This window comes from Felis catus, chromosome C1 (genome assembly GCF_018350175.1).
Source record: "Felis catus isolate Fca126 chromosome C1, F.catus_Fca126_mat1.0, whole genome shotgun sequence".
Lineage (NCBI taxonomy): Eukaryota > Metazoa > Chordata > Mammalia > Carnivora > Felidae > Felis > Felis catus.
In genome coordinates, this window is record NC_058375.1 from 92,500,776 (window position 1) to 92,516,343 (window position 15,568).

General features: G+C 40.4%; 1 protein-coding gene and 1 pseudogene across 6 annotated transcripts in view; one reads left to right on the forward strand and one right to left on the reverse strand.

The window, feature by feature from the left end:
* FAM102B (family with sequence similarity 102 member B) overlaps positions 1 to 15,568 on the forward strand; it is a 94,880-nt gene that overhangs the window by 47,695 nt on the left and 31,617 nt on the right. For all 6 annotated transcript variants that reach the window (XM_003990390.6, XR_006582825.1, XR_006582823.1 and 3 more), the window contains exons 2-3: positions 641 to 761; positions 11,525 to 11,554. In XM_003990390.6, coding sequence (XP_003990439.1) covers positions 641 to 761; positions 11,525 to 11,554 — 151 coding nt within the window. The remainder of the gene's footprint in view (positions 1 to 640; positions 762 to 11,524; positions 11,555 to 15,568) is intronic.
* LOC109502515 lies at positions 8,935 to 10,122 on the reverse strand (annotated as a pseudogene).

Consider the following 15,568-nt stretch of genomic DNA (forward strand, 5'->3'; position numbering starts at 1 on the left):
CTGATTCTCTTTGTCCTTGCTAAATGATGCCTTAAAAATTAACATAGAATGTTTTGGAGAGGGAACAGAGGCTAATACATGCCCTCAACTTGAAATCTGTAAAAGTTTTTATGTAATTTTTTTTTTTTAATATTGCCTCTGATTCCTGATATGTTAATGATCTCAGTGACAGGAACAACCAAGTTCCTTGAAGCACAACATATTCCTTTACAGGAGTAAAACTGTAACAGCAGTTTATTTCAGAATAACTATTTGTTTATATTTCTGTCTCTCGTACTGTCAACTATAAGCCCTCCAAGGTTAGGAATGTGGTCATTCTCATCTTCATATTTCAAACACCTAGCACATGGCCAGCACACCTAAAATAGGCATGTATTATGTGCTGAATGAATGAGTAGTGAAGTTTCAATTTATATTGATTAAATTGATAAGTAATTTCACTTTTAAGTTTCTGTGGATAATTAAAACTAGAGATTTTCAGGTCACATTGTTAAGATTTGTTTTCTTCACATTTCCAAATACGGTCTTTTACTTTACCACTTCTGCATTACAGACCTGAGTGAAAGAGTGTGTGCGCTTTTTTTAATCTGTCATCAATAGTAATTTCTTGTGTGTTTTTTTTTTTTTTTTGTTCCCTCAGGGAAGTGGTGCAGGCAAACTGTGTTCACTGGAGAAAGAAGTTCTCATTTATGTGCAAAATGAGTGCAAGTGCCACCACAGGCATCCTGGATCCTTGTATCTACAGAGTATCTGTGAGGAAGGTATAAAAATAGCCTATTACGTCTCCCCTTTCAGAAACCATAATTAGTTCCATAGTCAGCTCTACTTTATTCAGCTCTACTTTATTGTTGGAACTGCTCTATGTAATTTCACTTCACACTTGCAGCAGTAATTTAAATTAGTGTGACAAATACGATTTTTAAAATCTGAAGTTATAAATTATTATACAGGAACCTTATCTCACCATCATTATACATTTAAGTGTTAACCCTATTTGAATATTTGCAGGGGGTGGCTATATATATATATTTATATTTCCATTAATTGTATTTCTCTTTGTTAGGCATTGTTTTTAGGGACTTTATATATATTATGTCTAAGAATAACCCTGAAAATGGGTGTCATTTTTTTCCACTTTCAGGAAAACTGAGGCTCAGAAAGGCTGTCAATTGCCCAAATTCACACAGCTAGTAAATGGCAAACTGAGGACTCAAACACACATCTTTCTAATTCCAAGGCCATGTTTTATTTTTTACATCATTTCCTTTCCACATATTAGGTTGAGACATGTTACAAATAATCTACAAAGATGATAATCTCAAATGGTTCAACCTAATATATATAAAAACATGTGATCCTACTTTTTTGGGGTGAAAAGAGGGAATCCATTTGTCACCACTACGGGTGAATTAAACTGCTGGCTTTAAAACATAACCTTTATGGGGCACCTGGGTGGCTCAGTCAGTTAAGCGTCCGACTTCGGCTCAGGTCTGATCTCACCATTCCTGAGTTCGAGCCCCATGTTGGGCTCTGTGCTGACAGCCTGGAGCCTGGAACCTGCTTCAGATTCTGTGTCTTCCTCTTTTTCTCTGCCCCTCCCCTGTTCGCACGCGAGCGCTCTCTCTCTCTTTTTCAAAAATAAGTAAACATTAAAAAATAATAACCTTTATGTTCCACTTTATATAAATTGTTTAAATTACCAAAATAATACATATACATGTTCAAAAATTAGAGAAAGCCTTGGAATGAAAAGCAAGAGTCCCTTGCCTTGTTCTTTTCCACCCCAGTCTTGTGTCCTCCTTTATCAAATAAAAAGTTGTACTTTTAACCTTATTCTGCTTTTTGAATGAACTGATAGCACTATGTTTTGTGTGGCTATGTTTTAAATTCTTATATTGCTTAATCTACTCATTTATGATATAACAAAAATACATGTATACATTTGTAGATTTTAAGCCTTTACTGAAAACAGATCTCTAAACAGTCTGACTTGGAGCACAATAATTGCACAGAGGCTTCCCTAAAGGAAGTATAGTTCAGTGACAGGATGTGTGTCATCATAGTGATCTGGGTTTGAATCCCAGATATGCCACTTACTCACTGTGAGACCTTAGGCAGTTTTCCTGACTTACTAAAAATCATTTTCCTCATGCAAATTAAGGGTATGATAATTTCTTTGTCTAGAAGTTACAGGGGTTAACCAAGATGTAATTAAGCATCCTACCATCTTCTCTTTCTACTTTAATTATTGCTGTGGCTCTTATATTGAAACCTTTACTAAATGGGTTCTAATCATGATTTTTGAAAGGTGACCAGTTAATCTTTCAATTTTAATAAAAAGAAAACATATAACCAGTTTAGAGTAAAGCATAACTGCTAATTAAAAACACTTAAAGTCTATTACCAAAACACTTTTTTTTGGGGGGGGGGTGTAATTTGAGGTAAGACTTGTTCATCTGAAGTCAGTTCCTCAGATTATGATGGTTTGGTGTAGGGGTGCCTGAGTGGCTCAGTCGGTTAAGTGTCTGACTCTTGATTTTGGCTCAGGTCATGATCTCACCACTCATAGGTTCGAGCAGGGTGTTGGGCTCTGCGCTGAGCATGAAGCCTGCTTGGGGTTCTGTCTCTTCCTCTTTCTCTGCCCCTCTTCCACTGGCATGCACTTGCTCTCTCTCAAATATTTTTTTAATGATGTTTAGTGTATCACGGTATGTATGTTAAGCTGCTGAAGCAGAAAGCCAACTACACAATAACTTAGACAAGATAGAGATGTATGTCTGTCTTGGGTAATAGCCAAGGGGTCCAGGACTACTAGAGTAGCTCTGCCATCTTCACCACATGGTGCCCATTTTTAGATCCAAGGGAATCACTCCAGTCTCATCTTTCATCCAGTGAAAAAAAGAGAAGCCACATGAGAATTAAAGTAAGAACCCATAAAGAAAAATTAGTAAACTCATCTATATGAACATTTTCTGCATTGCAAAAAAATACCTTAAGGGGGGGAAAAAAAAACTTAGGGGCGTCTGGGTGGCTCAGTCGGTTGAGTATCCGACTTTGGCTCAGGTCATGATCCTGCTGTTTGTGGGTTAGAGCCCCATGTTGGGCTCTGTGCTGACAGCTCAGAGCCTGGAGCCTGCTTCCGATTCTGTGTCTCCTGGGGCGCCTGGGTGGCTCAGTCGGTTGAGCTACTGTGGCTCAGGTCATGATCTCACGGTTTGTGAGTTCAAGCCCCGCATCGAGCTCTGTGCTGACAGCTCAGAGCCTGGAGCCTGCTTCTGATTCTGTGTCTCCCTCTCTCTCTCTGCCCCTCTCCCACTCATGCTGTGCCTCTCTCTGTCTCAGAAATAAATATTTAAAACTTTTTAAAAAAATATTCTGTGTCTCCTTCTCTCTCTGACCCACCCCCACTCACACTCTGTCTCCTTCAAAAATAAATAAACATTAAAAAAAAAATACATACATACATACATACATACATACTTAAGTAGGGGGCACCTGGATGGTTCAGTCAGTTAAGTGTCCAACTTTTAGTTTGGGCTCAGGTCATGATCTCACAGTTAGTGGGATCAAGCCCCTAGCCAGGCTCCATGCTGGCAATGCAAGGCCTGCCTGGGATTCTCTCTCTCCCTCTCTCTCTGCCCCTCCCCTGCTCATGTGCTCTCTTTCCCTCTCTCTCTCTCTCAAATTACTTATTTTAAAAATTACATTTTAAAAATACCTTAAGCAAAGTCATAAATTAGGGGAAAACGTCCAAACCATGTCAGAGGACTAATTTCCTTGGTATGGAAAGAGTTCCTTCAAATAAATCAAAAAGAAAAGATCAATAATCCTTTAGAAAAAACAGGCAAGAGGAGGAAAATATATTTCACAAAAAAAGAAAATATAAATAGCTTTCAAACATATAAAAAATTACTCAATCTCACTCATATAGTAAAGCTACAAATAAAGCATCCTTTTTTACCTATAAATTTAACAACAACCCAAAAGGTTGATAATGCTCTCTGCTGCCTAGGACACAGGGATGCCGTCCATCACCTGTCAACAAATATGTGAGTTCCTACAAAGTGTCAGGTACTATTCTAGGCACTTAAAGGACTGTAGTGAACTGGAATGAGTTCCTGCCCTCAAGGACTCTACTTTCTGGTTGGAGCTGGGGGGAAGAGTGGTAGGAAAGACAGAGTAAACACGTAACCAAATAAGATTGTTTGAGATGGTGATAAGTGTTGTATATAAAATACAATAAGATAATAGAGAATAACTCAGAGAAGATCATTTTAGAAAATTAGGCGAAGGGCCAGCAGACTTCTCTGAAAGGTAACATTTGAAGAGGAGGTACCTTTGTAAAGATTTAGGGAAAGATCAGTCTAAAGGAGTAGGACCTGGGGGGCACTGGGTAGCTCAGTCAGTTAAGCATCCAACTCTTAATTTCAGCTCAGGTCACGAGCCCATGGTTCATGGGATCAAAGCCAGCGTTGGGCTCTGTGCTGACAGCATGGAGTCTGCTTTGGATTCTCTCTCTCTCTCTCTCTCTCTCTCTCTCTCTCTCTCTCTCTCTGCCCATCCCTTGCTAATGTGCGCGCGCGCGCGCTCTCTCTCTCTCTCTCTCTGCCCATCCCTTGCTAATGTGCGCGCGCGCTCTCTCTCTCTCTCTCTCTCTCTCAAAATAAATAAACATGTTTTTTTAAAAAATAGAGGAGTAGAGCCTTGTATTAGTCAAGGTTCTCCAGAGAAACAGAATCAATAGAGTCAAGATATAGGTATATAGATAAAGATTTATTATAAGGAATTGGCTTACACAGTTATGGAGGCTGAGAACTCCCACAATATGCCATCTGCAAGCTGGAGACCCTAGAATGTTGATGGCATAGTTCCAGTCTGAGTCCAAAGCCCTCAGAACCATGGAACCAGTGGTGTGAGTTCAAGTCAAAGCCTGAGAACCAGGAGTGCTAATGGTGTTAAGTCCTAGTCTGAGGGCAGGAGAAGACCAGTGTCCCAATTCAGACAGGTAGAGAGAGAGAGAAAGACTATAACCTTCCTCTTCCTCTTTCTTCTATTCAAGCCCTCAACAGATTGGATGGTGCCCACCCACACTAAGGAAAGCAGATTGCTTTCTTCAGTTGGCTGATTAAAATGTTAATCTCATCCAGAAACACTCATAGACATAGCCAGAAATAGTGTTTAACCATATATCTGGGCACCCCATGACCCAGCAAGTTGGCACATGAAAGTAACCATCCCATACCTTCAAGTAAAGAGGCCCTGTGTTAGTTTCCTAGAGCTGCTATATCAAAATGCCACAAATTGGGTACCTTAAAACAACACAGATGTACCGTCTCATAGTTCTGGAGGTCAGAAGTGAAAATCAGTAGGGTCTTGCTCTAAAGCCTCCAGGAAAGAAACTGTTCCATGTCTTTCTCCTGCCTTTTGGTAGCCTCAGGCATTCCTTGGCTTGTAGATGCATCACTCCAGTTACGTGGCTGCTTTCTCCCTTTGTGTCTCCACATCATCTTTCCTCTGTATCTATATCTACATTCAAATCTCTCTTTTTTTTTTTTTATAAGGGCACCAGTCTTATTGGATTAGGACCTCATTCTAACTAGATTACACAGAATACTGTGTATTTCCAAATAATATCACATTCCAAGGTATTGAGGGTTAGAACTTCAAAATATTTTAGGGGTGTGGGAGAGAAACACACAATGCGATCTGTAACAGGCCCTAAGATTATAATAAGACTGGAGACTTACGCTTCTGAAATTAATGGACCAGCTTATTAAAGCCCTCCTGTCCCTCTGAGAACAACCAGAAAACGAGGCAGAATGTAAAAAACAGCTTCTTGAAGGTATCAGAAGCTGCCATGGCAGTAATGCCTTAAGAAGCTTAGAATCATAGACAAGGGAAGCATACAGAGATGAGCCTGACATTTGGCATTGCTTTTTCCCTCAGAGCATTTAAGTTGTAAGCAGTGGTTAATAAGCTGAGCTGAAAGCAGCGATCTAGAGGCTAAGAAGCTAGCTGAGATCACAGCAATTTTACAGGACTAAAGGGACAAAAACTGGAGTCCAGGACCCATTATCATGAAGGGCCTTGGTAAATATCCTGAGCTTTTCATTGGGATTCTCTATGAGTTTCAACCTAGAAGGTGTGTAGTGGATATAGATCAGCCTGTAAAAAGAATGAAACTCAGCTTCTAATCATCTTAATCCCTGCTTGGATGAAGGTGATCTGCCTTATAAGAACTTGCCAGAAGCAAATGTGTATCTTCTCTGAAGGAAAATAACATTACTCCAAACCTCACATTACTTCTTCAAGTGATCATGCACAAGACTTATCAAGCATACCAAGAGATGTGATTGCATGACCAAAATCAAAAGGAAAATAGATAATAAAAACAGATAAAAAATAAAATTTAAATAAACAGATCCATGGAAGATACAGGTCTTGGGAGGATCAGAGACAAACTTTTACAGTAACTATGATGAGTGAATGATATGGGGAATTTTATTAGAGCACTAGAAACCATAAAGAAGCAAATTGAATTCTAGAACTGAAAAATAACTAAAATTTAAAGCTAAATAGATGAAAATAAATCTCAACAGATGGATTTAACAGCAGGTTTATCAGAAGTGAAAAGAGGTTTGGTAAAACTGGAAAATAAGACAAAAGAAGATATATAGACAAAATCACAGAGCAAAAAAAGAGTAGAAAATACAGAAAAGAATATGAGACATGGGAAACAGTATAAATGTCTAATATATATATAATTGGAGCCCTAGAAAGAGAGGAAAGAAGTTGTGGTGGAGAATCTTCTAAAACTGTTGAAAAATATTAGGCCACAGATTCAAAAGTACTGTGAACCCCATTTAGGATAAACAACAAATCTGGGCATGTTTAAATGTCAGAAGACCAGCCAGGCTGGAAGATGGTAACACGGAGAGGGAAAGCTCTTGTCAGTGAGGTTGGAGGCAGTAGATTAGGTAATGAGTTTGGATTTTATTCTAATTATAACTGGAATCCATTTGAGGATTTTAGTAAGGAGAGATATATGATCTTCTAAGATGACTTTTCTGTTGTGTGGAGGATGCATTGCAGATAGACCACACAGGTAGTGGGGATGGTTCAGGTGAGCAGTGCTTGCATTGGTATGGCATTATTGCTATGGCATACCATACAGAGATGGTATGATTCAGGATGGATTCTGCAAGATAGACCCCTCCACTAATGGATTGGGTGTGGTAAATGAGGGGGAAAGAATTGAGGATAACTTAGACCTTTGCCTGAGCATATAGATAGGTAATTGTGCTATTTATTAAAACGGTAAAGGCTCACAGTGAAATAATTTGGGGGACCAATAAGCAGAGATCAGCAGGCCTGTTTTGGCCGTGTTAAATTGGAGGTGTCTATGAGATTCCAAGCAAGGATGTCCAGTATTCATTTAAAGATACTGGTCTGGGTACCTAGGTGGCTCAGTCGGTTGAGTGTCCAACTCTTGATTTCAGCTCAGGTCATGATCTCATCATTCATGGGATTGAGCCCTGCATCAGGCTCTGTGCTGACAGCATGGAACCTGCTTGGTATTCTCTCCACCACCACCACCACCCCCCCCCCCCGCCCCTTCCTAGTTCACACATGCTTACTTGCTCTCTCTCAAAATAAATAAACTTTAAAAAATAAAAAATTGAAGATACTGATCTGGTACTCAGGAGAAGTCAGAATAAAGACAGAGACATGAGAGTTACCAGCATATGGTTTTTATTTAAAGCAACAGACCTGAATGGGCTCACCCAGGGGGATAATATAGACAGAAGACAAGAGACCCTGAACCAAATCCTAGATCAGTCTAACACTCAGAGGAAGTATAAATTACTGTTAGCAGAAGAGGAGCAAGAATTCCTGTATATCACATATTATATCCTTTTGACCAGATCTTAATCATACTGCCACAGCACAAAAGGAAGGTAGAAAATCTTGTCATTACTTTATTTTGGGTAACCAGACACCCATCTAAAAATGCAGGTTTCTATTACTTTGGAGAGCAGGGAAATGGATAATTGGAGTACAACTAGCATTTTTTCTACAGAGGTTAAAACAGGAGTAGGTCCAGCAAAGGAGAGTGAGAAGAAGCAGCCATTGAGGTAGGAGTAAAACCAGGCCATTGCATCACGGCAGAAGGTTAGAGAAAAAAAATGACGTTCTAGGAAAGGAAGTGGAGAGGCCAATATTGTCAGATGCTGTTGAGGGGTTAAGTAAGATGAAGACAGAGTCTTTGGCTTTTACAAAAATGAGTATCATTGATAACATTAAGAGCAATTGCAGAAGGAAGATGAGGACAAAAACATATTTGAAATAGATTGAATTTAAGTGGGATACAGCAAATTGAGCAGTCTTTTGAGGAGTTTGGCTGTAGAGGGGAGCAAAGAATTAGCTAGAAGAGACAGGGATCATGTAGGTAAAGTTTTATTTAGTGCAAGGTGCTATTAAGGGATATCACAATAACCTGAGAAAGAAGAATAATTTGAGAATTCATAATAGGGGTAGATCTAGGGGAATGGCCATGCCTGACATCAATGGGACAGGAAAGGGGAAGGGCAGCAAATATTCATGATAATAGAGTTTACCATAGATTGCTTCTCATATTATTTAAATTCACTTTTTGGCGGGGGGGGATGAATTGGTATACTTTAAAAAAATTTTTTTTTAATTTATTCATTTTTTGAGAGACAGAGCATGAGCAATGGAGGGGCAGAGAGAGAGGAAGACACAGAATCCGAAGCAGGCTCCAAGGCTCTCAGCTGTCAGCACAGAGCCCAACGCGAGGCTCAGTCTCACAAACTGTGAGATCCTGACCTGAGCCAAAGTCAGATGCTTAACCAACTGAGCCACCCAGGAGCCCTATGGTATACTTTATTGGTGGTACATGACAAGGTAGGGCTCCACAAGTTCCCCCTTCTTCAGGAGGTCTAGGGTGGAAACTGTAGAGGTTGGGAAATTCTCAGTGTCAGGTGAGGGAGTGAGTTGGGGCAAGGAGTCCCCAGCAGCTGAAGACCTCTCTCTTTCTCTTTCCGGGGCTGCTGGTTCAGGGGGCTCTTAACTCCTTGAAGGCCATAAGGTCCACCACCCAGTTGCTGTAGCCAAATTCATTTGCCATACCAGGAAATGAGCTTGAAAGACTGGCCATTGAGAGCAATGCCAGCCCCAGCATTAAAGGTGGAAGAGTGGGGTGTCACTGTTAAAGTCACAGGAGACAACCTGGTCCTCAGTGTAGCCCAAGATGCCCTTGAGGAGGCCCTCTGATGCCTGCTTCACCACCTTCTTGATTCATCATATTTGGTAGCTTTCTCCAGATGGCAGGTCAGATCCACAGCTGACATGTTAGGAGTGGGGATACAGAAGGCCATGCAAGTGAGCTTCCTATTCAGTTCAGAGGTGACCTTTCCTACAGCTTTGGCAGTGCCAGTAGAAGAACAGATGATGTTATGGGCAGCCTTTTGGCCACCACACCACAGCTTTTAAGGGGGACTGTCCATGGTCTTATGGGTGGCAGTGATGGCACAGAATCATGAGTGGCCATCCGTGATGCCAAAGTTGTCAGGGATGACCTTAGCCAGAGAGGCCAAGCAGTTAGTGGTCCAGGACTCACTGCTGACAATCCTGAGGGAGTTGTCATACTTCTCACGGTTCATGCCCATCACAAACATATGGGCATCTGCAAAAGGGACAGAGATGATGACCCTTTTGGCCCCACCCTTCAAGTGAGCCCCAGCCTTCTCCATGGTGATTAAGACCCCAGAAGACTCCACAACATACCCACCACCAGCATCAACCCATTTGTTGGTGGTGGGATCTCACTCCTGGAAGATGGAGATGGGCTTTCCGTTGATGAAAAGTTTCCTGTTCTCAGATTTGACTGTGCCATTGAATGTGCCATGGGTGGACTCATAATGGAACATGTAGATCATGTAATTGAGGTCAGTGAAGGGGTCATTGATGGTGACAATATCCACTTTGCTGGAGTTAAAGGCAGCCCTGATATCCAGGTGCCCAATATGGCTAAATCTGTTTCCTCTGACCTTCACCATCATGTCTCAGGGACACGGCTGGTACTGCACCAAAAGACGCAGCTGTCCATTGAAAGGGGAGGAGCAGAGAACCTAAATTTACCACCTCAAGGATGGAAATGGTATAAAAAAGAATGAAATCTTGCTATTCAGAACAACGTGAGTGGACCTAAAGGGTATTGTTATGCTAAGTGAAATGGCAGAGAAAGACAAATACCATATGATTTCATTTATAGGTGGAATCTAAAACACAAAACAAATGATCAAAACCCAGAAACAGACTCATAAGTACAGAGAACAAACTCCTGCTTGCCAGAGGGAGGGGTATGAAGGGATGGCAGAAATCAGTGGTTAAGAAGTACAAACTTCCAATTATAAAATAAGTCACAGACATGAAAAGTACAGCATAAGGGAATATAGTTACTAATATTATAATAGTGCTGTATGGTGACAGATGGTGATGACACTTACCATTGTGAGCATTGTGTGATGTTTAGAATTGTCAAGTCACTGTGTTGTGTGCCTAAAACTAATATAATGTTGTATGTCAACTATACTTCAATAATAAAAAGATGGAAATGGTATATAATGCATTATATCTCATTTATGCAAGAAAGATGAGATAACTCCATTCAACAAACACATTTTTAAAAGTAGGTTGGGAGAGGAGAGTTTGACCCTCGTATATCGAGGGTTCACCCTCATGTAATGGCAAACATGATACAGAGTATAAGGGCTTTGTTCTAAGTGTTTTACATTTAATTCACACATATGCGTGGTGTCCTAAATCCAGAGATTTGGCAAATTAGTGTAGTTATAGATTTCAAATTGAAATTAAAATGTTAAGGTATCTATATATTAGGTTTTTGTTACTTTCCACTTTTGCCAGTCTTGGTCACATTAGTTAAGAGGGCTTCTATACTAACATGGAACAATATTTATGTTATGGGGGGGTGTGTGTGTAAGGTCTAGAACAGTGTGTGTAGTATGGTATATTTGAATAAAAGGGGAATACATAACATCTTTTGGACTGTTCCTTCCTAAAAATTGGTAATAATGGTTATCTCTGGGGTGGGGGGTTCAACTCTTATGAAAATCTACAGTGTTACTGTGCTTACCAAGTAATTTTTTTGATAACTAATTTCACTTTTCTTTGGTGATTCAATTTCTTACAGTGTGTCTATGACACTTTAGTGATTTCTTCTTCAGGGTAGATTAAATATTAGTTTGTCTTCTTACCATTTGTCTCTTTCAGATTAAGTTAAATTCTAAAATAAAATTCTGGTAATTTGGGGGGTGGGGTGGGATGGTCATCCAAATAGTTGAATTCAAGGTCATCAGAAATTTACTATCAATATTTTCCAGCATGTAAATATGTAAATATCTACTTCAGGATTATTTGACATATATTTAATTTTATATCTTTAATCATATGATATCCTTATAGTGTTTTTTATCTTTGACAGGAATTAAAAGGTGGAAAAGCTTATGCAAAGGTAAGTGGATGTTTTTTAACTCTTTTAGAACTTATGACTCTTGCTGTTTATAAGCTTAAAAATCAAATAGTTTGCTCTTCTTTTTTTTTAATGTTTATTTTCACAGAGCATGCACACACGAGCAGAGTAGGGGCAGAGAGAGAGGGAAAGAGAGAATCCCAAGCAGGCTCCACACTCAACACACAGCCCAACATGGGGCCCAATCTCATGACCACGAGATCACAACTGCAAGATCATGACCTGAGCCACTACCAAGAGTTGGACATTTAACCAACTGAGTCACCCAGGTGCCCCTCAAATGGTTTTCTCTTGTTATTGCTGTTCAAGTTGGCTGTTTTTAAATATAGATTTCAAATTGAAATAAAACTTGGAGGCGCACCTGGATTGCTCAGTTGGTTGAACATCTGACTCTTGATTTCGGTTCAGGTCATGATCCCAGGTTTGTGGGACTGAGACCCACGCTTAGTGTGGAGCCTGCTTGGGATTCACTCTCCATCTGCCCCTCTCCCCAGCTCATGATCTCTCAGATAGATAGATAGATAGATAGATAGATAGATAGATAGATAGATAAAATAAAGCAACTTGGAGATTGAACAATTGGACCCAACAATAAATTATAGACATACTCTTTCTAAATGCTGATTATGGGATGTTATTCTTACATTTCAGCTTCCCTACTAGAAGATGATTCTGGTTTCCATTAAGCAATAGGATCTATTAATTCAGTCTGTCCTGGAAAGTATTCCCAATCCCACCTCCCCCATCTCCAGGGTTTTAGGACCTCTCCTCTGTGCTCTCTTAGCACTCTATATACATGTTCACTAATCTCCTTTATACTTTCACTACGTAAATGGAATTACTAATGAGTGTGCTCACCTCTTTGCTGAAGAGAAGGAGTTAGTAATTAGTAATACTACCAGAAACCCACATACTCCTCTTTTATTTTGAGTCTCTGATGGTATCTCCATCAGTTCAGTCATCAGAGCCGAGGATGGGGCACTAGCTTCAGCCATCAAACCTGCCTAACTCCTTAAAACTCCTTGGTTGCAGTGTCAGTTAGGATGCCCTTTGCTATAAGCAACAGAATACCCTTCTCACCTAGAGATTTGAATGTCACAAAACAAGTAGGTATGAAATAGAGTTGAGATAGGAGATAGAGCTGCTTCAGGATTAGTTAATCCACTAAGTGAAGAACATCATCAAGAACCCATGTTACTTTTCTCTTTTCATTCTTCCATTCTCTGTGTGATGACTTTGTCCTTGGCTAGCTGTTCTCATGGTCACCAGGTAGCTCGAGTTTTAGTCCACACGTTCACATATGACAAAATCCAGCTGTTTCTCTATGTATGGCTTTGAGTGAGAAAACTTTTCCTAGTTGGACCTCAGAGAATTTCCCCCATAGCTTTCATTAGCCACAACTAGATGATATCCCCACTCCTAAACCAGTCATGGACAATAGGAATGGATTGCCATGGCTAGCTTGTGATTAGTCTCACAGTTTAACAATGAGCTAGGGATTGGGTTACTTTTCTTTTCCATATAGATGAGCTAAGAGTGGACACTTGAATAAAATCAGGGTTCTGCTAACAAGGAATATCAGAACATTGAATAATGGTGGGTAAGCAAAAAAAAAGGATCTGCTGTGATTGACAAATCCTGTGACTTCCCCCTTCTAATTTAAAAACTATCCCTTTTTTCCACTCCCAAGGCCAGTGCCTTAGGTTATACCTTCATTATTTCTTATTTAAAACCTGCACTGGCCTCCTATCTTTTGTTCTCTGCCTCTGATGTTTCCCTCTATCCATCCTCTACATTACTGCCAGAGTGATCATTCTGAAATTCAAACACAATCATTCTCGCCCTTTTAATTCTTCAACAGCTATCTATTGCCTGGAAGGGAAAACGAAATGAAAAGTCTTCAACCCAACATTTAGATCCATCTTGGTTTACAAATCATCTGTCTGTACATGCATATACTCACTCCTTTTTTTAAAAATTATTTTCCAGAGTTTCTTTTTTTTAAGTTTATTTATGTTGAGAGAGAGAGGGGGGGGGGTATGTGGGTGTGAGCAGGGAAGGGGGAGGGGCAGAGAGAAAGAAAGAATCCCAAGCAAGCTCCATGCCATCAGCACAGAGCCTGACACTGGGTTCAATCCCATGAACCTGGGATCATGACCTGAGCCAAGATCAAGAGTCGGACACTTATCCAACTGAGCCACTAAGGTGCCCCACTCACTTACTTATTCTTATGCTTCAGACATACTGCGCTCAGAAAATTCCTGGAGTGTGCCATGCTCTTTTAGCCTCTTTGCCTTGTGACTTGATGTTTTCCCTGCCATGTATGTGCTTCCCCTTTCCCTTGTCCTGTCACCACTTAGAACATTAAACACTCAGTTTAGTTGTCCTTTCCCCTGAGAAATTCTCTTTTCCTTTGTCTTGTAATTGTGCCTTCCTCTGTCACAGCACTTACACTTTTTATAAGAATTTGTTTTCTTTCTTTCTTCCCTCACTAAATCATGAGCTCCTTGAGGATAGGAGTGATTTACATTCCTGATGCCTGGTGTTACCTGAAATGTAGATGCTCAAAATTGTTTGCCAAATGAAGTAATATCTACCACAGATGTAGCTAGTGTCTATGTACACTTGCCATTTTAATGAGACAGTTATCTCAATGAAGCCAGAGACAATCCTAAGAAAATGTGGACTATCTTGTGCCTCACTAGAATGTAAGCTCTTTCAAGACAGTCCTTATCTGTCCTGTTCATCACTGTTTTGTGGGGTCCCCAGCAGGGCCTAGCACATAAAAGGTGCTCAGTAAGTGTTGACCTGCAGCCTAAAATATCACGTTGACATACCCCACCTTTTAATATGCTTTCTTAGTGATGACAGACCAGATACCTTTTTTACTTGAATTATGCATAGTGACACTATAATACCAGCATTCTAACAGTGGATAGTGGGCCAGTGGGCTGGTATTTGTTCAACAGATATGTATTAACTCCTACCGTATGGCAGGCATTTTTCTTGACACTATTCTGAGTACTGTGGATATAGCAGTAAACAAAATAGACCCAAATTCCTGCCTTTATGGAGCTTATATTCTCATGGAAGGTTGGAGGGGATGGACAGTAAACAAAATAAATATGAAATATGTATGTATGTGATATGGTAACAACTACTAAAGAGAAGAACAAGGCAGGTAAGGGGTAAAGAGAGACAACTACAGGGTTAGAGAGGGAGGAAGGAGGCAAGGCATTTAGAATGGTCATGGAAAGCCCCTTAGATGACATTTGAACGTAGACCTGAATGGAGTGAGGAAGAAAGCTACAAGATCTAAGAATGTTTCAGGCAAAAGAACAGTTAGTGTTAAAGGCCTTGAGGTGGACTTGGCATTTGCAAGTAAAAGGACATTGTGTCCAGAAGAAATGAGAAATAAATAAGATAAATATAAATAAATAAGAAAGCAGGGAAGTGAAGCTGACAAGGTAGTGGCCAAGGATGAAGGGACCAGAGACAGTCAACATAGACGACTCTTTCAAGGAGCTTTGCTATAAAAGGGAGGAGAAAAATAGTCCAACAGACTGGACAGAGATGTGAGATGAGGTTTTCTTTTGTTCATTCAGATGGCAAAAACTCCAGCGGGTCCACGTGGTGGAATGGGAATGGTTCAGTAGAGAAGGGAAACTTGAGAATGCAGAAGAGAGGGAGGAATTCCTGAAGCAGTGAACTTGAGTAGGCTGGAGGACAGTGGGTGGCCTCAGATCGGAGCACAGCCAGTTCACTTAAAATAAGCAGGCCTAGCTGCAGGCAGGTGAGTAGATGTGGCTGGCAGTAAGAGCTTGTGGAAGTTAAGCACTTTTTTGATTGCTTTTATCTTCTGAGTGAATTAAAAAGTAAGGCATCAGCAGAGTTTGGATGGAAAGGAGGTGCTGGAGGTTTAAAGAAAAAGGATAGGGGCGCCTGGGTGGCGCAGTCGGTTAAGCGTCTGACTTCAGCCAGGTCACGATCTCGCGG